This window comes from Mustelus asterias, chromosome 9, assembly GCF_964213995.1.
Source record: "Mustelus asterias chromosome 9, sMusAst1.hap1.1, whole genome shotgun sequence".
In the NCBI taxonomy this organism is placed as follows: Eukaryota; Metazoa; Chordata; class Chondrichthyes; order Carcharhiniformes; family Triakidae; genus Mustelus; species Mustelus asterias.
The window spans coordinates 88390348-88412960 of NC_135809.1; the positions used below are offsets into that span (position 1 = coordinate 88390348).

At 42.4% G+C, this 22613-nt stretch overlaps 1 protein-coding gene across 3 annotated transcripts in view; it reads right to left on the reverse strand.

Moving 5' to 3' along the window:
• The window catches only part of LOC144499158 (triokinase/FMN cyclase-like), an 81506-nt gene that overhangs the window by 10964 nt on the left and 47929 nt on the right, over positions 1–22613 (reverse strand). For 2 of the 3 annotated variants that reach the window (XM_078221237.1, XM_078221238.1), the window contains 4 exons: positions 16096–16215; positions 11686–11823; positions 9705–9811; positions 6673–6776 (listed from right to left, as the gene is read on the reverse strand). In XM_078221237.1, coding sequence (XP_078077363.1) covers positions 6673–6776; positions 9705–9811; positions 11686–11823; positions 16096–16215 — 469 coding nt within the window. The remainder of the gene's footprint in view (positions 1–6672; positions 6777–9704; positions 9812–11685; positions 11824–16095; positions 16216–22613) is intronic. The other variant, XM_078221239.1, reaches the window with a different exon arrangement.

A 22613-nucleotide genomic window follows, 5' to 3' on the forward strand; every position in this document is an offset into this window, starting at 1 on the left:
GGATTTGATTTATTATTGTCACATGTATTAACATACAGTGAAAAGTATTGTTTCTTGCGCGCTATACAGACAAAACATACCGTTCATAGAGAAGGAAACGAGAGAGTGCAGAATGTAGTGTTACAGTCAGAGCTAGGGTGTAGAGAAAGATCAACTTATTGCAAGGTAAGTCCATTCAAAAGTCTGACAGCAGGGAAGAAGCTGTTCTTGAGTCGGTTGGTACATGACCTCAGATTTTTGTATCTTTTGCCTGAAGAAGGTGGAAGAGAGAATGTCCGGGGTGCATGGAGTTCTTAATTATGCTGGCTGCTTTGCTGAGGCAATGGGAAGTGTAAACAGAGTCAATGGATGGGAGGCTAGTTTGCGTGATGGATTGGGCTACATTCATGACCTTTTGTAGTTCCTTGCGATCTTGGGCAGAGCAGGAGCTATACCAAGCTATGATACAACCAGAAAGAATGCTTTCAATGGTGCATCTGTAAAAGTTGGTGAGAGTCGTAGCTGATATGCCAAATTTCCTTAGTCTTCTGAGAAAGTAGAGGCGTTTGTGGGCTTTCTTAACTATAGTGTCAGCATGGGGGGAACCAGGACAGGTTGTTGGTGACCTGGACACCTAAAAACCTGAAGCTCTTGACCCTTTCTACTTCATCCCCATTGATGTAGACAGGGGCATGTTCTCCTTTACGTTTCCTGAAATCAATGACAATCTCCTTCGTTTTGTTGACATTGAGGGAGAGATTATTGTTGCCGCACCAATTTACCAGGTTCTCTATCTCATTCCTGTACTCTGTCTCATCATTGTTTGAGATCCGACCCACTACAGTGGTGTTGTCAGCAAACTTGAAAATCGAATTGGAGGGGAATTTGGCCACACAGTCATAGGTGTATAAGGAGTAGAGTAGGGGGCTGAGAACATAGCCTTGTCGGGCACCGGTGTTGAGGATGATTGTGGAGGAGGTGTTGTTGCCAATCCTTACTGATTGTGGTCTGTGGGTTAGGAAGTTCAGGATCCAGTTGCAGAGGGAGGTGCCGAGGCCCAGGCCTCGGAGTGTGACCAGTTATCCGGGCAGGGCCTGCTTCTAACGTAATGTTCTTAAATCATTAGGTTGTGGAAACTTGATATGCACAATGTAATTTGCACTTCATATTTAACAGTCCAAAGATGTGCGGGTTAGGTTGATTGGCCAGGTTAAAAATTGCCCCTTAGAGTCCTGGGATGCGTAGGTTAGAGGGATTAGTGGGTAAATATGTGGGGGTAGGGCCTGGGTGGGATTGTGGTCCGTGCAGACTCGATGGGCCGAATGGCCTCCTTCTGCACTGTAGGGTTTCTATGATTTCTTCTATGAACAATCTTTTGTGGTGGTTATGCTGATAACAGGGTGTGGAATTCGCTTTCGGATGTCGGATCAAAAACTGATGAGACACAGGTTTCTCCGCAAACCTTCTTTATTGCATCGGAGGAGAGATCGCTAGACCATGCGCATCAAGCATGGGTTCGTGAGTCTCTGTCTGGCTTACAAAATAGTAAGAAGTTTAACAACACCAGGTTAAAGTCCAACAGGTTTATTTGGTAGCAAAAGCCACACAAGCTTTCGAAGCTCTAAGCCCCTTCTTCAGGTGAGTGGGAATTCTGTTCACAAACAGAGCTTATAAAGACACAGACTCAATTTACATGAATAATGGTTGGAATGCGAATACTTACAACTAATCAAGTCTTTAAGAAACAAAACAATGGGAGTGGAGAGAGCATCAAGACAGGCTAAAAAGATGTGTATTGTCTCCAGACAAGACAGCCAGTGAAACTCTGCAGGTCCACACAACTGTGGGAGTTACAAATAGTGTGACATGAACCCAATATCCCGGTTGAGGCCGTCTTCGTGTGTGCGGAACTTGGCTATCAGTTTCTGCTCCAAGTTCCGCACACACGAAGATGGCCTCAACCGGGATATTGGGTTCATGTCACACTATTTGTAACTCCCACAGTTGCGTGGACCTGCAGAGTTTCACTGGATGTCTTGTCTGGAGACAATACACATCTTTTTAGCCTGTCTTGATGCTCTCTCCACTCCCATTGTTTTGTTTCTTAAAGACTTGATTAGTTGTAAGTATTCGCATTCCAACCATTATTCATGTAAATTGAGTCTGTGTCTTTATAAGCTCTGTTTGTGAACAGAATTCCCACTCACCTGAAGAAGGGGCTTAGAGCTTCGAAAGCTTGTGTGGCTTTTGCTACCAAATAAACCTGTTGGACTTTAACCTGGTGTTGTTAAACTTCTTACTGTGTTTACCCCAGTCCAACGCCGGCATCTCCACATCATTACAAAATAGTTTCAGTTATACACGACGGAGATACATCCACATACTTCTGTTAGCCAATAAGGGCATAGCTGTATTGTTACATTTTGATTAGATTACTTTCAAGAACAAAAGGCGATAGCCACGTAAGGACATGGCTATTAAAGTTTCTGATTAGATTACTTTCAAGAACAAAAGGCCAATCGATAAGGCCCTGCCCTCCGAAGCCAGAACCACAATTACCTATTAGCAGTTTCTTTAACGTGATCATTAGTTTTGGTGAGCCTTGTCGCCCTCGCCTCAGGCCCTTTCCATAACCAGTTTATCCCTCAACTGATTCCTAGTTACGCATCCCAATTTTAACCCATTCCTCTTCTCAATCTACCTTATACACATTCTCAGGGGAACAGTGCTAAGACAGAAGATCCAGGTCAGCATCTACTGGCTAATGGAAAGATATGAGAAGTCAAATTCACAGGAGTACAAGGAGACCTGCTCCTTTCACAGTTCATGCATAAAAATCTTAATTCTCCACCCAAAATGTCCATATTCCCTCAAACTAATATAGTGATATCATTATAAAATGCCTTTTTTGCTAATTCTTCGTATATGAGCAGCCATTGACAAAGCTTGTTGTTGTTTATTGGTCACTGAGTGTTTTCGGTAGTGATAGATCTTCCTCATGAACTATTGCTGCCTATGTCGTGAAGATGCTCCCACGATGCTATTGGGTGGGGGCTTCTAAGATTTTGACCCAGTGACATGAAGAAATGATGATATATGTCGAAGTCGGGATGCTGTGTGACTTGAAGGGAAACATGGACCTGACGGCATTTCCTTTCATCAAACTGTCGCTAATTTTGAAAGTGCTGCCAGAGAAGCTTTGAAAAGTAGATGCAGTATATTGTGTAGATGTAATTTTCTGCAGCCATGAGATGATGGAGGCAAAGGCAGTGGATATTTAGATGAAATGACAATCAAATAGACTCCTTTGTCCTGGATGGTGTTGAGTTTTGTTGGAATTGTTCACATTCAGGCAAGTGAAAAGTATTGCATGAGTTTTGTTGGAATTGTTCACATTCAGGCAAGTGAAAAGTATTGCATCATTGTGTCTTGCAAGTGGTAGAAAACACTCAGGAGTTAGCAAGTGAGTAGTTCTCAAGTTTTTGCTGCACTTGTATAGTGCTCACTGTTTTGTGATTTAGGACTATAATTTAAAATGCATAATTAGGTACATAATTCAAAAATTTCTCTGCTCATGGAAGAAGATATGAATGACTACTTTCAGTGGATTCAAGACGACAGATTTTCCTGTCAGGTGAAACATGGGGGAATTTTACCTGAACCAGTGGAATCACAAACTTTCAGAGCGCTGCTTTTTCCTCAGGTGAGTGGAGAGTTGGGTTCACAAACATGGCATATATAGACAGACGCAATTTCAAGATAATGGTTGGAATGCGAGTATTTACAAGTAATCAAGTCTTTACAGGTACAGACAATGCGAGTGGAGAGAGGGGTAATCACAGGTTAAAGAGGTGTGAATTGTCTCAAGCCAAGACAGTTAGTAGGATTTTGCAAGCCTCGGCCAAATGATGGGGGTTACATATATTGTGACATGATCCTGGTTGAGGCCGTCCTCATGCGTGCAGAACTTGGCTATCACCCACATCATAAATTCAATGGTGCATCCATAGGTTTCACTGGTTTCTGAAACTTGCTACTGAAACTTGAAACTCACCAATTTTCTAAGCTCACCATTGAAACCAAGTCTAAAAGTGAATGGCAATTCACAAACCCATTAAAAGTCAGGCAAATATATTCATGAATCATGCTCACAGCTTCTTTCTTACTGACCGTAGAGGAAGGATTTGTTGTAGCTCAAAGTTAATTTCTACACTTTGGAGGTATTGAGACTCAGATCAGAATGAAGGTGCTTTGGTTGTCTTAGATTGAATTTTGAACTAAGAGCAAAATGACTATCAGCAGCAATAACAGCCTACTATGGGAAGACCTTCAGGTGATGAGCAGAGGAGAGTGGCACAGGGGTCGAGCTTGCAGGAAGCACTAGCATAACAGAGCTCACAGGCAAAGGGTCAGCTTCCTTGACTTCCCTGAGATTGTAGTATCAGGTGCTGGACATCTGCAGAAGACCTGCTGGACAAACTACTGAAGCCTATGGTGTGGTAGAGTGAAATTTATATTACAATTGGATGCATAATGCAAAAAGCAGTCATCATGTTCAAGTTCAACTTACGGTGCCTGGACATCAGGAGGCAACCTTCAGTACACAGATGGAGTTTAATCCAGACAAATGTGAGGTAATGCATTTTGGAAGGCCTAATACAGATAGGAAATATACAGTAAATGGCAGAACCCTTAAGAGTATTGATAGGCAAAGGGATCTGGGTGTACAGGTACACAGGTCACTGAAAGTGGCAATGCAGGTGGAGAAGGTAGTCAAGAAAGCATATGGCATGCTTGCCTTCACCGGCCGGGGCATTGAGTTTAAAAATTGGCAAGTCATGTTGCAGCTTTATAGAACCTTAGTTAGGCTGCACTTGGAATATAGTGTTCAATTCTGGTCGCCACACTACCAGAAGGATGTGGAGGCTTTGGAGAGGGTACAGAAAAGATTTACCAGGATGTTGTCTGGTATGGAGGGCATTAGCTATGAGGAGAGGTTGGAGAAACTTGGTTTGTTCTCACTGGAACGACGGAGGTTGAGGGGCGACCTGATAGAAGTCTACAAGATTATGAGGGGCATGGACAGAGTGGATAGTCAGAAGCTTTTTCCCAGGGTGAAAGAGTCAATTACTAGGGGGCACAGCTTTAAGGTGCGAGGGGCAAGGTTTAAAGGAGATGTACGAGGCAGATGTTTTACACACAGAGTAGTGGGTGCCTGGAACTCGTTGCCGGGGGAGGTAGTGGAAGCGGATGCGGTAGTGACTTTTAAGGGGCGTCTTGACAAATACATGAATAGGATGGGAATAGAGGGATATGGTCCCCGGAAGGGTAGGGGGTTTTAGTTCAGTCGGGCAGCATGGTCGTTGCAGGCTTGGAGGGCTGAAGAGCCTGTTCCTGTGCTGTAATTTTCTTTGTTCTTTGTTCTTTTGTTCACACTAACTTGGGTTTCCAGAATGATCATGATAAGCTGCAACATTGCACAATAGTGAGATTGCAGCTACAAGAGTAAGAAGGCACTGATAACACATTATCTCCAGACAAATCTGTAGGAAATGGGTAAGATGGCCACTTTAATGCAGCATCAGCCACTTATATTGCCCCAAGGATGCCAGTGATTCCCTTTTAGCTATAAGATTCAATTAATTACCACCACATCCTTACTAATTGCTTGTTTACAATGGATCATCATTAAGCAGTGTTTCAGTATTTTACATTGTACTGAAATAAGACAAATGGTATGTGTTGACTAATATCTGCTTTGTCAACCATTTTGAAACTGGATGCCATATCAGCCTTCTTCGAGTGACCAATTATTCCTTTATAATGATTACCAACACCTTGAAATGTCTTCCTTAATCATTCTTCATATTCTTGGGTAAATACAGCAAGCACACTTTTTACCATCTTTAATGTAATAAAACATCTCAAAGGGTTGCACAAGGGCAGTAAAAAACAAAATTTGACACCAAGCCACGTAAGGAGAAATTAGGGCAGGTGATCTAAAGTTAGATCAAAGAAGTAGGTTTTAAGGAATGTCTTTAAGGCTGAAAGTGAAATTGAGAAGTGGAAGGGTTTGGGGAGGGAATTTCGCAACTTAGAGCCCAGGCAGCTGAAGGCACAACTACCTAAAGTGGAATGATTAAAATCAGGGATGCTCAAGAAGCCAGAATTACAGAAGCCCAGATATCCTAGAGGTTTGTGCAGCTGAAGGAGATTAGAAAGTTAGGGAGGGACAAGGACATGGAGGGATTTGAAAGCAAGGATAAGAATTTTGAAATCAAGGTGTTGTTTAACTGGGAACCAGTGAAAGTCACTGAGATAGAGGTGATAGATGAATAGGATTTGGGACACAAACAACATAGTTTGGTTGACCTCAAGTTAGGAATGGTACACTATGGGAAGCCAGCCAGGGGTGTGTTAGAATAAGTCCAGCAGTAATAATGGCATTGATGGGAGATTTGGGAGATGTGTTGGTGGAAATATCATTGTAAAATAGTGAAAGCACAGATGTGAAGTTGGAAGTCCATCGCGGGCTTAAATATGACTCAAAGGTTGCAAAAAGTCTAATTCAGCCTCAGCTGTGCAGAGAGGGAAATAGCAAGAAACAATCAAACAGAATTGCAGCCTACTCCATGGCATTTATTTGTTTTAAACCATTTTAACCTCACTATGACAGAGCGTGCACACACTGACCTCTTTAATGCTTCAATTCCAGAATTCAAAGCCACTGCCCAGTCAGAGGCATTGTTGTTATCTTTCAGCCTTTGTGCTGCTGTCATCAAAGCAATACTGTACAGCTACAATAGAAAGGGCATGACATTATAGATAGAGTGCTCCTAACCACTAAAACAATATCAGACTACAGGAAATTCACAATTCATTCTCACTGTGTGAAGTGGAATGACTCTTTTGAGGTGAAATGGAAAATAACTTATTAAATAGTGTTAATTTCAGACTGATGAGAGGTATTCCATATGACCGAGGCCAGAATTGTGCCACCAACAGCTGTCTCATTAGTTCCAAAATTTATCCCATTAGTATTGTTCAGACAGCTGCTTTATCCATTGAGACTTATTACACAGTAGAGAAGATGCTTGCATTCATTCTTGATAGTTCAACCAGAGATGGGCTTTCCCACTTCAAATAATTAATATATGACAATAACCGCTTTTCTTTGTGCTGTATATGACATCAGCCAATGGAGATTTTTCTTGCTGATTCCCATTTACTTCAATTTCCTAGGGCTCCTTAATGCCACACTTAGTTGGATGCTGCTTGGCAAGGCAGTCACTCCTATTTCAGCTCTTGAATTCAGCTGTTTTGTACATGTAATGATATGTGAATCCAAGTGGTCCTGGCACCCAAACTGATCATTATTGGGTAGTTAAGTGCCACTTGATAGCAGTGTGGACAAGAGCTTCCATTACTTTGCTGATGATTGAGAATAGGCTGAAAGGATGATAATTGGTTGGATTGGATTTGCCTGATGTTTGTGGACAGGACATATCTGAATAAATTTCTACTTTGTGGCTAAAACCAGTATTGTAGCTGTACTGGAACAACTTGACTGGAGGCATGACTGGTTCTGGAGCACAAATCTTCAGCCTTCAGCACCTCAGCCAGGATATTGTCAGGCCCTTTGCTGAACCCAGTATTCTCAGCTGTTTCTTCATTTCACTTGCAGAGATGTAAAAACTGACTTCTGGGATGATGGCGATCTCTCGGTGAGGCCAAGTGGATCATTCACTCTGAATGAGGATGTTTGCAAGCACTTCACCCTTGTCTTTGGCACTCACCTGCTAGACTTGGCCTAAATTGTTACTCCTGCAATATTAAGAATTCCCATCCATAGTGTGCAGCAGAGTCAATCAGTGTCAGTACAGGCAAGTAAGAGAGCACAGTCATTAGAAATACTGTGGATGAGAGAGATAAAAAGGAAAGTTCTAATTAACTGAAGCAGCAGGAAAAGGGTGCTAGATTGAATTTGGGAGATAGAGGGAATGAAGAATAGTGCCAGCTTGAAACCGAGGTGACAGAAGTAATGCCAGGTTAAATTGTGGGGAAAGGAAGAAAAGTACCAGCTAGAATTGGGAGTGGGTGAAGAAAGATTTAGAGAAAAAGAATCTTCACTAAAACAGAAGCAATCCTTTGTTACTGTTAGGTAATGCTTAACATTGGGTTTAGTACCCAGGCACTGCTGGTAAGAACTATGCCAAATTCACTTTACATAAGACCATTCCAGCTGAAAAAGAATGTTCACTTCATAAGCTGGAGTTAACATGAGCTGAGATTAGGTGTCTTGATGGGTTCCTGCACAACTGAGCTTTATGTAATTCAAAAATTTCTCAACCAAGTATGTTTTTCTATATGTTGAAGTAAAAAAGTGTTTTCTTCCTTTCATTTCAAGGACCCCTATCAGTTTGCCTCTGAAACTGTCAAGCAGCAGGCTGCTTCTCAGACTCTGAAAATATTGTATCAGTCTTAGCTATGAGAAAGAGAACAAGAGCGGTCCAATTTAGACTGCAGTTTTTCTTTTGAAGTGAGTAAGAAACAGTCCTTAATGGAAGTTGGCATGTGGAGAATAGCATGTTTGATTTCATACCCCACCAATATAATGCCATATTTGTATCGTGTAATACTGTTGCCATTTCTTAATCACTGATATTGTTGATATCATGGCGCACAGCTACTCATGTTTGAGAAATCGAAAGGAAAATCCGGAAGCAATATGACAAGCATAATGTTTATATAGACCTTCCTATGTTGCTCAGAAACTTCTCCATGCACTCCACATAGAAGTGCAGTTATGCAGACAAAAGGAAGTAGGACGTACAAACAGCAGTCAGATGATAAAAAAAAGTTAACTTGTTCTGGTGGTAAGGGAAAGAATCTTGGCTGTGTCACTGGGTAAAATTTCTGATGCCCTACAATTCACACGTCATACTAACTTGGACATATACCGGTGCTCTGTCACAGTCACTGGATCAATCTCCTCGAACTTTTAAAAATAATAAGATGAAGTGTTTATGGCAGTGGTTCCCAAAGGGTGCGGCGCGCTACACTGGTGCGGCAAGAGAGGATGGCAAGTGTGGCAGGAAGATTCAAGGACAATCAAAGAAACATTTAAACATGGATTAGATATTTTTCCAAAGTGATTTTTTTATACTTTCTGGATGATCCATGATCATATTATAAAGAAGTTGCGTTCTATGTTATGAATCAAGCACTGCTAGGAGTTGGTTTTTTTTTGTTTTTGAATGTATTTCTTATCAATAAAAAATTTGGTGTGGCGCGAGCAAATTTTTATTCTGAAAGTGCGGCCCAGTGAAAAAAGTTTGGGAACCACTGCTCTAGAGGGTTGTGGATAATCCATCAATTAATACATTTAAGGCTGAGATGAACAGATTTCTGGTCTCACAGAATCAAAGGATATAGAGAGCAGTTGAAGTTGAAACCCAAGATCGGCCATGATTGCACGGAAAGGCGGAACAGGCTCGATGGGTCATGTCATCTACTTCTGCTTCTATTTCTTGTGTTCTCATATGATGCATTTTTAGCATTACACATTTTGAATGACCAAAAATTTGACTGAGTTACCTGATTTACTGATTGTCCACAAAAAAAATTATAGTTCTTTGAGCACAACCATAGGGTCATTTGTTGCTACTGTACTTCATGTTTTACTCTACATGCTGATTGGAAATAGAATTATCATTTAGACTTACCGCACCTGATGTCCCACCCATATGGTCTCGTGTCAACTTGCCTAGGCATAAAAGAAGCTGATGACCATTTCCAGGAACTGCATCAGATGTCAATAAGTTCTTAATGGCTGTAAAAAGGAAAGATTCTCAGATGTCAAAACGTTTTACAAACAAGTCTACAACTCCTTAATGTGAAATAAATATGTCACACAACTTATTATAGCATAATTTAGATACACCTGAACTTTCTCAATTTCACACTGCATGTTCACTGTAACAATGATATTTACCATCCCTCTTCTGTAAACCTTCCTTGCTTCTGATTTCATTTATTACTTTTCATTCTTTTTGGTAACTTCCAAATCTGTCTGTTCCATTTTACATGTGGTGATAAAATAGGCATACAGCCCTTCAACTGAGGGCTGAAATTGCATCACATTGCTACAGTCTGATAAATTTAATCATTCACATTCCCACATTGAGCTTTCTCTGCAGGAATTGCACAATGGGAATTCAAGCATCAAAACTGGAAGATCTTGTAGGATTGTTAATCCATTAGAAACCCTCATGGCCCGTTGAGCTCTCCACCCAAAGCATCACTATGTATTCCGAGCAGCAAAGCTTTTTGCCAGGAGCACAAGTTTCTAAAAATGCTTCCATACTCCAACAGATTGCATTGGGAGGAGAACTAGGCAATTAAGAAAATGTGTAGGAAATGTTGTATCATGATGTTGGTAAGCGTTAAATAAAATGCATTAGAAGCAGTCACTGTTGCCTTTCTTAAAACCTTCTTAAACAGCCTCGCTGACTCTGTTGGTAAATGCAATGCCCATTATACTGAAACATACTGAAAAAAGGCTAAAATTTCAATTCCCATTCCATGCTGACTAGACTAAATTCAGTGGTAGCATTCATTGTAATTGGCTGGATGAAATAATAAACATTCCTGCACTTGATTGCTTTCCACTGATTTCTGCTGGAAAGTGGGTATGTACATGGATGTCAGCTGAGGATAGAATCTGCAACAGCTCACAGGTTGAATAGGTTGCTTGCTGTCTGCACTCACACATTAAAGTTTATTTATTAGCGTCGCAAGTAGGCTTACATTAACACCGCAATGAAGTTACTGTGAAAATTCCCTAGTCGCCACACTCCGGCGCCTGTTCGGGTACACTGAGGGAGAATTTAGCATGGCCAATGTACCGAACCATAAACAGTAATTGCTTGAATGAGGTACTGGAGAACACCCAGCTTCTGTAGATCTGTACTCAACAAAAGGAAAAAATAACTTTTGAAAAAGAGCTTGATGTTTGAATACAGAATTTAGTGTATAATGTACAATGTTCCTGATGGGCAGCAGTCTGCAGGCTTTGTGTGATAAATTAACACACTTACATGACCATGGAAAAATAATTAAAATGGGCAGCATAATGAAGGGGGTACAAACAAAAAATGAAATTTAAAGGGAACATTGATAAGAGATGTTCAAATATTGTGTATAAAATTATGTTCTAGAGACTTTAGAAACATGTGACCATAAAAATTAAGAAAAGGAAGTTGTCAGTGGATTAAATGGGTTGCACACACTGTATAATGCAGGTGGTAGGCCTTCTATGAATCAAATTGCCTTAATTCCAATTCCTCATTTGCACAGCAATGTAAAAACTTTCTGTGCTTTGCAATGTCCATTTGAAAACAATTCAATGACTAAGGAAGCAAAACATGAAACTCACAGGTTACGTTATTTTATTTTTGAGGGAAGGATAGGAGGGCATTAACATTTAGAGACCTTTCTGAGTAAGTTGCTTGGAGCCACTAGTCAGTGTACAGATATTTCTCAAAGGAAGGGACTGAGTTGATAATTTGGCACGGTTTAAATATATTTGAAGGTTCACATTGTTGGCGTTTTAGTTCTTCATTACTGAATCATCCACTAATATTGCTAACTTTCTGTCATCATTTGTTCCCAAATGCCCAGAGTAACATTTTTTCAGTAACTGACCTTGTGCTGCCTTTGCATGTGTGATACCACAGTCACCATCTCCTGCTTCCCTATCCAGTTCATTCAATAGTTCTTCTTTTTGAAGCAGACTGGTGGAGATCATGTCCAAGACTGATCGCACCTTATCCATGAAAGGACCTGTGAAGCATTTGAAATTGAATATAAGACGTGGGCTTTAAACGTGGTTCACTGTAACTTTCCATATGTTAAAATAGATGGCAGTATGCTTTCATGAAGGACATTACAGTGGAAAGGCTTTGGGGAGTCAGGAGATAAATTGCTTGCCACAGGATTCCTAGCTTCTGAACTGCTTGTGTAGCCATGATATTTGTATGGCAGTCCAGCTCAGTTTCTGATCAATGGTAACATCCAGGATGTTGATAGTGGAGGATTCAGTGATGGTTATGTCATTGAATATAAAGGGGTGATGGCTAGATTCTCTCTCCTTGGAGACGGTCATTGCCTGGCACTTGTGTGTCGCATAAATGTTGCTCAGCACTTGTTAGCCCAAAACCAGATATTGTCCAAATCTTGCTGCATTTGGACATAGACTGCTTCAATATGAGAGGAGCTGTGAATGGTGTTGAACAATATTCTGGCATTTAGTACTGTGATGGCTGCTGTACTTCAACTCTCCACAAATAAACATGATTGTATGACTTTATTTGAGAGGGTAGAACTTTGTATGAGTGCTATTAGCCACATTTGAGTCAACTTCCTATGCTATTTTCAATTTGGAACAATCCAGGTACATAGAGAACTATAGCATATTGGTAATGCTTGTGGAGTATTGATTCAGAGACCTAGCATAATGTTCTAGGATCATGAGTTTAAATCCCATCAGGTTAGTAAACAAGTGTTAACTAGTGCAGAGCACCCTTGTCTTTGTTAGTGGGGCCTGAGGTGGGATGTCTGCAGTCACCCATAGAGCCTGTCCAGCAGAGAGATGATGTGGAGATGCCGGCGTTGGACTGGGGTAAACACAGTAAGAAGTTTAACAACACCAGGTTAAAGTCCAACAGGTTTATTTGGTAGCAAAAGCCACACAAGCTTTCGAAGCTCTAAGCCCCTTCTTCAGGTGAGTGGGAATTCTGTTCACAAACAGAGCTTATAAAGACACAGACTCAATTTACGTGAATAATGGTTGGAATGCGAATACTTACAACTAATCAAGTCTTTAAGAAACAAAACAATGGGAGTGGAGAGAGCATCAAGACAGGCTAAAAAGATGTGTATTGTCTCCAGACAAGACATCCAGTGAAACTCTGCAGGTCCACGCAACTGTGGGAGTTACAAACAGTGTGACATGAACCCAATATCCCGGTTGAGGCCGTCCTCGTGTGTGCGGAACTTGGCTATCAGTTTCTGCTCAGCGACTCTGCGCTGTCGTGTGTCGCGAAGGCCGCCTTGGAGAACGCTTACCCGAATATCAGAGGCCGAATGCCCGTGACCGCTGAAGTGCTCCCCAACAGGAAGAGAACAGTCTTGCCTGGTGATTGTCGAGCGGTGTTCATTCATCCATTGTCGCAGCGTCTGCATAGTTTCCCCAATGTACCATGCCTCGGGACATCCTTTCTTGCAGCGTATCAGGTAGACAACGTTGGCCGAGTTGCAAGAGTATGTACCGTGTACCTGGTGGATGGTGTTCTCACGTGAGATGATGGCATCTGTGTCGATGATCCGGCACGTCTTGCAGAGGTTGCTGTGGCAGGGTTGTGTGGTGTCTTGGTCACTGTTCTCCTGAAGGCTGGGTAGTTTGCTGCGGACAATGGTCTGTTTGAGGTTGTGCGGTTGTTTGAAGGCAAGAAGTGGGGGTGTGGGGATGGCCTTGGCGAGATGTTCGTCTTCATCAATGACATGTTGAAGGCTCCGGAGGAGATGCCGTAGCTTCTCCGCTCCGGGGAAGTACTGGACAACGAAGGGTACTCTGTCCACTGTGTCCCGTGTTTGTCTTCTGAGGAGGTCGGTGCGGTTTTTCGCTGTGGCGCGTTGGAACTGTTGATCAATGAGTCTAGCGCCATATCCTGTTCTTATGAGGGCATCTTTCAGCGTCTGGAGGTGTCTGTTGCGATCCTCCTCATCCGAGCAGATCCTGTGTATACGGAGGGCTTGTCCGTAGGGGATGGCTTCTTTAACGTGTTTAGGGTGGAAGCTGGAGAAGTGGAGCATCGTGAGGTTATCCGTGGGCTTGCGGTACAGTGAGGTGCTGAGGTGACCGTCCTTAATGGAGATGCGCGTGTCCAAGAATGCAACTGATTCCGGAGAGTAGTCTATGGTGAGCCTGATGGTGGGATGGAACTTGTTGATGTCATCATAGAGTTGTTTCAGTGATTGTTCACCATGAGTCCAAAGGAAGAAAATGTCATCGATGTATCTAGTGTATAGCATCGGTTGAAGGTCCCGTGCGGTGAAGAAGTCTTGTTCGAACCTGTGCATGAAGATGTTGGCATATTGAGGTGCAAATTTGGTCCCCATGGCTGTTCCATGTGTCTGGATGAAGAACTGGTTGTTGAAGGTGAAGATATTGTGGTCCAGGATGAAGTGGATGAGATGTAAAATTGCATCTGGAAACTGGCAGTTGTTGGCGCTGAGCACTGAGGCCGTTGCAGCAATGCCATCGTCATGGGGGATGCTGGTGTAGAGTGCCGAGACATCCATTGTGACGAGGAGCGCTCCTGGTTCAACTGCTCCATGTGTGCCAAGTTTCTGTAGGAAGTCCGTCGTGTCGCGACAAAAGCTGGGGGTTCTTTGTACAATGGGTTTCAGGATGCCCTCGACATAGCCGGAGAGGTTCTCGCACAGGGTCCCATTGCCCGATACGATGGGACGGCCGGGTGTGTTTGCCTTGTGTATCTTCGGGAGGCAGTAGAGATCTCCAACGCGGGGAGTACGTGGGATGAGAGCACGGAGGGTGTTCTGAAGGTCCGGATCAAAGGTCTTGATCAGAGTGTTGAGTTGACGGGTGTGTTCTTTGGTCGGATCTGCAGGTAACTGTCTGTAGTGTTCCTCGTTGTTGAGTTGTCGGTACACTTCTTTGCAGTAATCCGTTCTGTTCAGTATGACGATGGCCCCTCCTTTGGCTGCTGGTTTGATGACAATGTTGCGGTTGGTCTTGAGAGCGTGGATGGCGTTACGTTGTGCTTGGGTGATGTTCGGGGCTGTCTTGTGAGTGCGGCTGATGAATTTGGTGTTGACGCACCTCCTGACGGCTTGGGCATACATGTCAAGTCGAGGGCAGCGGCCTTCCGGAGGAGTCCAATTCGACTCTTTCCTCTTCGGATGCACTGCGGATCTCTCTGTCGGCTGTTCCGGTTCATTGGCTGTCTCATTGTGTTCGTTGTTGGCCTCTTGGGGTTTGTGGAAGAACTCCCTCAGCCTCATTCGCCTGATGAATTCCTCTGTGTCTGCTGCGAGACTGATGGGGTCTATTTTGGTGGTGGGGCAAAAATTAAGCCCTCGGCTGAGAACTTCGATTTCATCTGGTTGAAGTGTGTAGTCGGACAAGTTGACAATGGACTTCCCTGCAGTGGTACTGTTTTCTACTGTGGTACCAGGGGAGGCTTGGTTGCTGCTGGTGGTGATGCCGAGTTTCTCAAGTTTCCTGTTCTTGGTAAATCGAAGTACCCCCTCCAAAGCTAATATATCCTTTCTTAAATAAGGGGACCAAAATTGTACACAGTACTCTAGGTGCGGCGTCACCAGTACCCTGTACAGTTGCAGCATGACCTCCCTGCTTTTATACTCCATCCCTCTCGCGATAAAGTCGTGGGTTTGAAAGTTGCTATCAAAAGATCCTTGGTGAATTACTGCAGACATTTTGTGGATTATAGAAACTGCTGACACTGTTCACCAGTCGTGAAGGGAATGTTTCAAGCTGATGGATAGGGTACCTAATCAAGCATGCTGCTTTGTCTCGGATGGTATCTAACTTCTGGAATGCAGTTGGAGTTTCATTCATTCAGACTGTCTGAGAGTATGCTACCACACTCCTTACATGCACCTTGTAGATGGTGGACAAACCTTGGGAGTCATGAGGTGAATTACCCCTCAGCTGTGTTAAACTGATGAACAATCACTAGATTATCTTTGAAGTGTAGCCACTGCTATTTTCAAGAGAAATGTGGCAGCTAGCTTGTGTACAAGACCTCATAAACAGAAAATAATATAAATGACCAGATAATCTATTTTACCAGTGTTAGATGAGGCAGGAATCTTGAGAGGACTGTGATTATAACCCTCTCTCCTTTTTCTTTTGACTCTATTCGCTCTTGCTCTTATTCTAACTATTATCTCTTTTGTTGTCTATTGGAACTTTTCTCACCCACCACACTTGCTCGTGTATGGTACAGTCATATTTCATTCTGCACGAACACTCTCACAAACCACATGAACAATGTGACCAGCATCTACCTGACCCGGGAAGTGTATCTATGTTCTCAGGTTCCAAAGATGGGGCATTCAGAGTCTTGCATTTCCTTGTCAAACGATGTTTCCCTGCATTGGGCCAGCCAGGAGCTGAAGTATGTGAGTCTATGACAAATAAAGAGCAGAATTTTGTTGCAGAAAAATATATCTGAACAGGCACATCAGAATGATGCATTTCGCATCACTCACTGACACTATAAAATTGTACCTAGTAACTTAAAAATTGCCCTTCTGCTTCCTTTATGATGACTTTTTTAATTTTCTCATTCAAAGGATGTGGGCATCGCTGGCTAGGGCAGTATTTCATTGCCTATCCCCAAGACCTGGGTGTCCTTGTGCACCAGTCGCTGAAGGTAAGCATGCAGGTGCAGCAGGCAGTAAAGAAAGCAAATGATATGTTGGCCTTCATTGCGAGAGGTTTCAAGTACAGGAACAGGGATGTGTTGTTGCAATTATACAGGGCCTTGGTGAGGCCACACCTAGAATATTGTGTGCAGTTTTGGTCTCCTTTTCTGAGGAAGGATGTTCTTGCTCTCGAGGGAAGGTTTAGCAGCTGGTTCTGGGGATGGCAAGACTGATGTATGAGGAGAGATTGACAAGGTTAGGATTGTTTTCGCTGGAGTTCAGATGAATGAGGGGGGATCTCATAGAGACTTATAAAATTCTAACAGGACTAGACAGGGTAGATGCAGGGGGGATGTTCCCGATGGTGGGGAAGTCCAGAACCAGGGGTCACAGTCTGAGGATTCGGGGTAGACTATTTAGGATAGAGATGAGGAGACATTTCTTCACCCAAAAGTGGTGAGTTTGTGGAATTCATTACCACAGGAAGTAGTTGATGCTAAAACACTAAATGTATTCAAGAGACGGCTATATATAGCACTTGGGGCGAATGGGATCAAAGGTTATGAGGAAAGAGCAGGATTAGGCTATTGAGTTAGACGATCAGCCATGATCGTGATGAATAGCAGAGCAGGCTCAAAGGGCTAAATGGCCTCCTCCTACTCCTATCTTCTATGTTTCTATGACCCTTTAGAAGTGGTGGTAAGCTGCTTTCTAGACTGCTGCTGTCTGCAATGTAGGTGCAATCACAGTGCTGTCAGGGAAGGAGTTCTAGGATTTTAACCTGGCGATGGTGAAGTAACAGTGATAATTTCCAAGTCAGGATGGTGAGTGGCTTGGAGGTGAATCTCCACGTGATGGTGTTCCATTCCCATGTATCTACATGTCCTTCTAGATGGTAGTGGTCATGGGTTTGGAAGGTGCTGTCTAAGGAGCCTTGGTGATTTCCTCCGTGCATGTTGTAGATGGTACACACTGCTGCTACTGTTCATTGGTGGTGGAGGGAGTGAATGTTTGTGGAAGGGATGCCAAACCAGCGGCTGGATTGTCCTGCGTGGTCTCAAGTTCCACGAGTGTTTTTGGAGCAGCACTCACGCAGGCAAGGGGTGAATATTATATGACTTGTGCATTGTAGATTATCAACAGGCTTTGAGAAGTCAGGAGATGAGTTACTCATCATAGGATTTCAAGCCTCTGACCTGCTCTTGTAGCCACAGTATTTGTATGATTAGTCCAGTTGAGTCTTTGGTCAATGGTAAGCCCCAGGATGTGGTAGTGTGGGATTCAGTGATGGTAATGTCATTGAAGTTCAAGGGGCTTAATGAATGTTATCATAGACCATAGAGACTAATAAAGTCCTGTGTCTCACTTTTGATCTTATATGAGGTACCATGGAGGTACTATAGAAACAGCTCGAATCTCTTAACCATTACTAGTTGACATATAAGATTATGAAGGGAATAGATAGGCACTTATGTAGAAAACTGGTGACAAAGGATTAAGCTCAGCTATAGTACCATCCCTACAGCTGAATGCCCTCAGACCCTCAAAAGACACTGACAAATCAGTCTCAAAGCATAGTGAGCCACTACTCAACCAACCATACTGCATGAGTTAGTGCCTTCAAGAGAATATGAACAATAGGTAAAATTCAATTGAAAGAACAAAGGTGGAAAAGCTAAACAGCAGCTGAAACTCACCATGGGGATTGAAATGCGTGAGCAATCCATAGCTATTGCTTCTGATGCAGACAGCATACCAACTTCACACTGGCTATTAATTTTTATGTGTTAAGCATACTGTTGAGTGACTACACATCTCAGCAGGAGCTACACATTTGTTTGAGGCTAGCAACACTTTAAGATCACCTGCTGTACTTAAAAACATATGAAAATAAGGACATAAGAATGAGGAGCAGGAGCAGGCTATCTGGCCCCTCGAGCCTGCTCCGCCATTCAATAAGATCATGGCTGATCTTTTCGTGGACTCAGCCCTACTTACCCGCCTGCTCACCATAACCCTTAATTCCTTTACTGTTCAAAAAATGATCTATCCTTGCCTTAAAAGCATTCAGTGAGGTAGCCTCAAAACTGCTTCATTGGACAGGGAATTCCAGAGATTCACAACCCTCCTCAACTCAGTCCTAAATCTGTCCCCCCGTATTTTGAGGCCATGCCCCCTAGTTCTACTTTCACTTGCCAGTGGAAACAACTTCCCTGCTTCTATCTTATCTATTCCCTTCATAATCTTATATGTCAGCTATTTTCTCTTACAAGTAAGCCTGGCTGCAGCAGGTGCTTGAACTGTTCGCAGAAGAGAATTTGAACAGGAAGAGGACTGAATTGTGGTGCAACAGGAGCCAGAACATGCTCCAAGGTGCTCTGACACTGGAGAGATAGAGAACAGGATAGAGGTGATCCAGCCATAGGGGACCAGGCAACTCTTTAGAAAAACTTTGCAAAAGGCAGTAGGACCAGATAGCCGTGATGGTTGCTGCCAGGAAACAAACCTGGAGGATTTAGATTGAGTGCTGCAAAAAGGTCGATGACCTCACATCAGTGTTTAAGGTCAGTGAATGCATCTTCAATGCTATATTACAACACGTGCTTCACTAGCCTCACACAATTACACCCCACCCTATTCACCCACCACCAATCTCTATGAATCATGAACAATATACCATTAATAATTTCACTTCACCTTCACACACTTAGCACTACTGCAAGCCTCACACCCTACCAGCTACACAACTGGAGCAGCCACATTCTCCAAACAGATTACACCACACTCACTGACACACTTTCCTCTCTGTTGCAGGACAAGCTGGTACATAGCTGGAGGCAGCAGGATCTAACCGGCAGGGGATAGGCATAGTTATTTGTCCTTAATCCACAGGAGATGACAATGGTTGCCATCATTGCTGTGGCTGTCAATTAAGTTGTGTCTAGTGATGATGCTGAAACTATCAAAGATGATACCAAATAGTCCTTCTCACAGTTCGCTTTCCCCTCAACCCACAATCTCTCCTGATTTACAAATGGGTGTTAGCATGCACCACCTGATTTTTCCCACCTCCTCTAATGCCCAACTTACCCATGTTCCTTTCAGATATCCAACAACTTCAACCAAGCCAGGCAGTGATACATAAGCAACAAGACAGTGATGAAGAATAAACGGCACCATTTGCTCTCACAATCAGTATACTAGCATTGCATGTATTCTCGTGTATAGCTCGGAGGCATGATCCACATGTGATGAGACATTGGGCATAAGGGATCCATACCCAAGGCAGGGGACAGGAGTAGCACAGGTGCCAGCTTACTTAAGTTCTGCTGCAGAGGGGTCAGATGAGTACATTGATGGGATGGGCTACAGAAGGAGTCTGATGGATATGCGTACTGAAATTCTTGGTACATTGGCAGGACTGGCCAGAAAACATACGCATAGTGTCAAAGGGCATAGCAGAATTCAGCACCAATGTAGCACAGGATTTTGTGCAAAAGTTGAAGCCCATCCTTTCCAGAGTGTAAGTGGTGACTTACTCTATTAGGGCACTTATGAAGCCACACATGATGCAGGGTGAGATGGTCAATTCTCAGCTCCCATTGCAGCATAAGTGGAAGCTATCCAATATCTGGATACTTTGGTGGAAGCTCAGACATCTAGAACACATTGTCAACTTGCTGCCAGGGAAAGCACAGGGTATCTCAGCTATTACAGGGGAGACAGTGGTGTAGTAGTAATGACACTAGTCTAGTAACCCAGGCTAATAGTCTGGGAACATGCGTTCCTATCCCACCTAGTGGAATTTAAATTCAATTAATTAATTTTAAAAATCTGGAATTGAAAGCTAGTCTCAGTAATAGTGCCATGAAACTGTTATCAATTTTGTAAAAGCTCATCTAGTTTATTAATGCCTTTAGGGAAGGAATTCTGTCATCTTTACCTAGTTTAATTTGCATGTGACTTCAGATCCACACCATTGTGGCTGACTTTTAACTGATCTTTGAAATAGCCTAGCAAGCCATTCAGTTCAAGGGTTATTAGGATGGACAACAAATGCCAGTGACACCGATTTCGCATGAAAAGAATAAAAGAAAGTAGAGGCCATAGTTTGACTCGGCTATGTGATCGAGCAAGGACTTCAGAACAATCTAGGAACACTACTGGAAGTAGAAGCTCTTACGATCAGCAAGTTTTAGTGGCTGCAAACGAATTAGAAGTTAATTTAATAAGAAAGGCAAAACAAAAGAATTGGATAGTTGGAAGGAACATGGTACTTACTGTGAAATACCAGATAATAGCCAGATGGCACAGATGGATATGTATGGAAAAAGGATTTTCAGGTGGAACATATCAGGCTAAAGAGACTAGTAGCTCAGGATTTTGAACACAGACTTGGAGATCAAGATCCCCATGGTAGGAAAAGTGATCTTGAAAACTTTCTTAGTCTTTTAGCCAGATATTTGTGAAAATGTAGACCAATCAATATAAAAGCCACATTTTTGCAAGATGAAAATTTTCAAAGGTAAGTATTTATGAAACCACCTTTAAAGGGAAGTAAACATACGCATTTATGGTTTGCATGATACGCTGGGGATATGGTACTACTTAGGTCTGTTTTTCTGAAAGGAAGTTGTATTCAACTGAAGGCAGATCCAATCATATTCTCCGAGTATAAAGAAAAACTCTCAGGTATCGTTATGATGAATGTTGACAATTTTCTGTGGGAAGTATCTGTGGAATTTGAGCAATTAGTTATAGATAAGATCAAAGGAGGATTTAAAATTGGAAGTCAGGCTTTGAGAGCTTTTAAATTTATAGGCTTAGGTGTTAATAAAATAGGTTGGAAGTAACCTCAAATCAATCAGGTCAACTGACTTTGTAAGCAAATATCAACGATAACCCACTACCATCAGATCTATAGTATAAATTGTTTGCCAATAAATTAGGCTAGGTCATCACAGAACAATGATCTTACATTCAAAGACAAAACAGCTTGATGGGATAGTTACAAAATTTTGGATCTTAGTATTATGATGAACACACTACAATTGAGGAAATTTTGAGGATAAATAAAAATTAAAGCAACTAAATTCAGAGAAAAGTGTTCTCAAGGTTTCAGTATTGGTTGTCCTGAATGATGTTGTGCTTCTTGTGTATTGTTAGAGTTACACTATTCTTAGTAACTGGGGAGTACCCCACCACATTATTGTCGGATAATAACAGCCACAACCTCCATTTATATCGTCCCTAACATGGTAAAATGTCCCAAGGTGTTGGGACATTTTACTATGTTAGAGTCGATATAAATGGAGGTTGTAGCTGTTATTATCCAACAATAATAGACTCAGGAATATCATACAAACATTTTAAATCTTTGTTCCACATTTCTATTCACTCTCAAGCTTTCAGTCAGGAACAGATCCCAGTTTGAGTCATAGTTTAAGGATAAGGGGATAAAGGAACTGAGGTGAGGAGAAATTTCTTCACCCAGAGGGTGGTGCATGTGTGGACTTCTGCCTTGTATATCGTGAACAGGCTCTGGGGAGTCAGGAGGTGAATTACTTAGAATTCCCAGACTGACTTCCTCTTGTAGCCAGAGTATTTATATGGTTAATCCTGTTAATTTCTGGTTAATGGTGAGAGGAAAAATACTGTCATCATCAGGGCACAATCACAGAATCATAGTTTTCATAGAACTGCCACATTCCTTTTGTTGTAGTTGCATCAAACTCTACTTCTATGTTCAATATTTCTTTCTTATTGTTATATTTATTAGAAAATTCTCCTGAATTGCTAACTTGTTCCAACCGTCATGTTCTCTCTTTGGGTTTGTCCATTTCTATTCCTCCCCAGCACCCTCAACCACCAGTCAGCTTGTGCCTCTCTGCAGAATGTCAATTTCTCAAGTTCATTTGTATTTTCCACACAACGAGTAATTTGATCATTCAATTGGATCTCTAAAGAATTCCCAATAATAGCTCTGGTCTAACTTCTGCTTCAACAGCATGGTGACCCCTGTAGTAGATGATGCAGGATGTTCTACACGAGCGTTGTCTTTGATGTATTTTACTCTCAGTCTAGCAGTTCTCTCACCCATTACAATTATGTTAACATCCATTACATGGGATTTCCTTGATTTTTCTCAAGTTCCATGC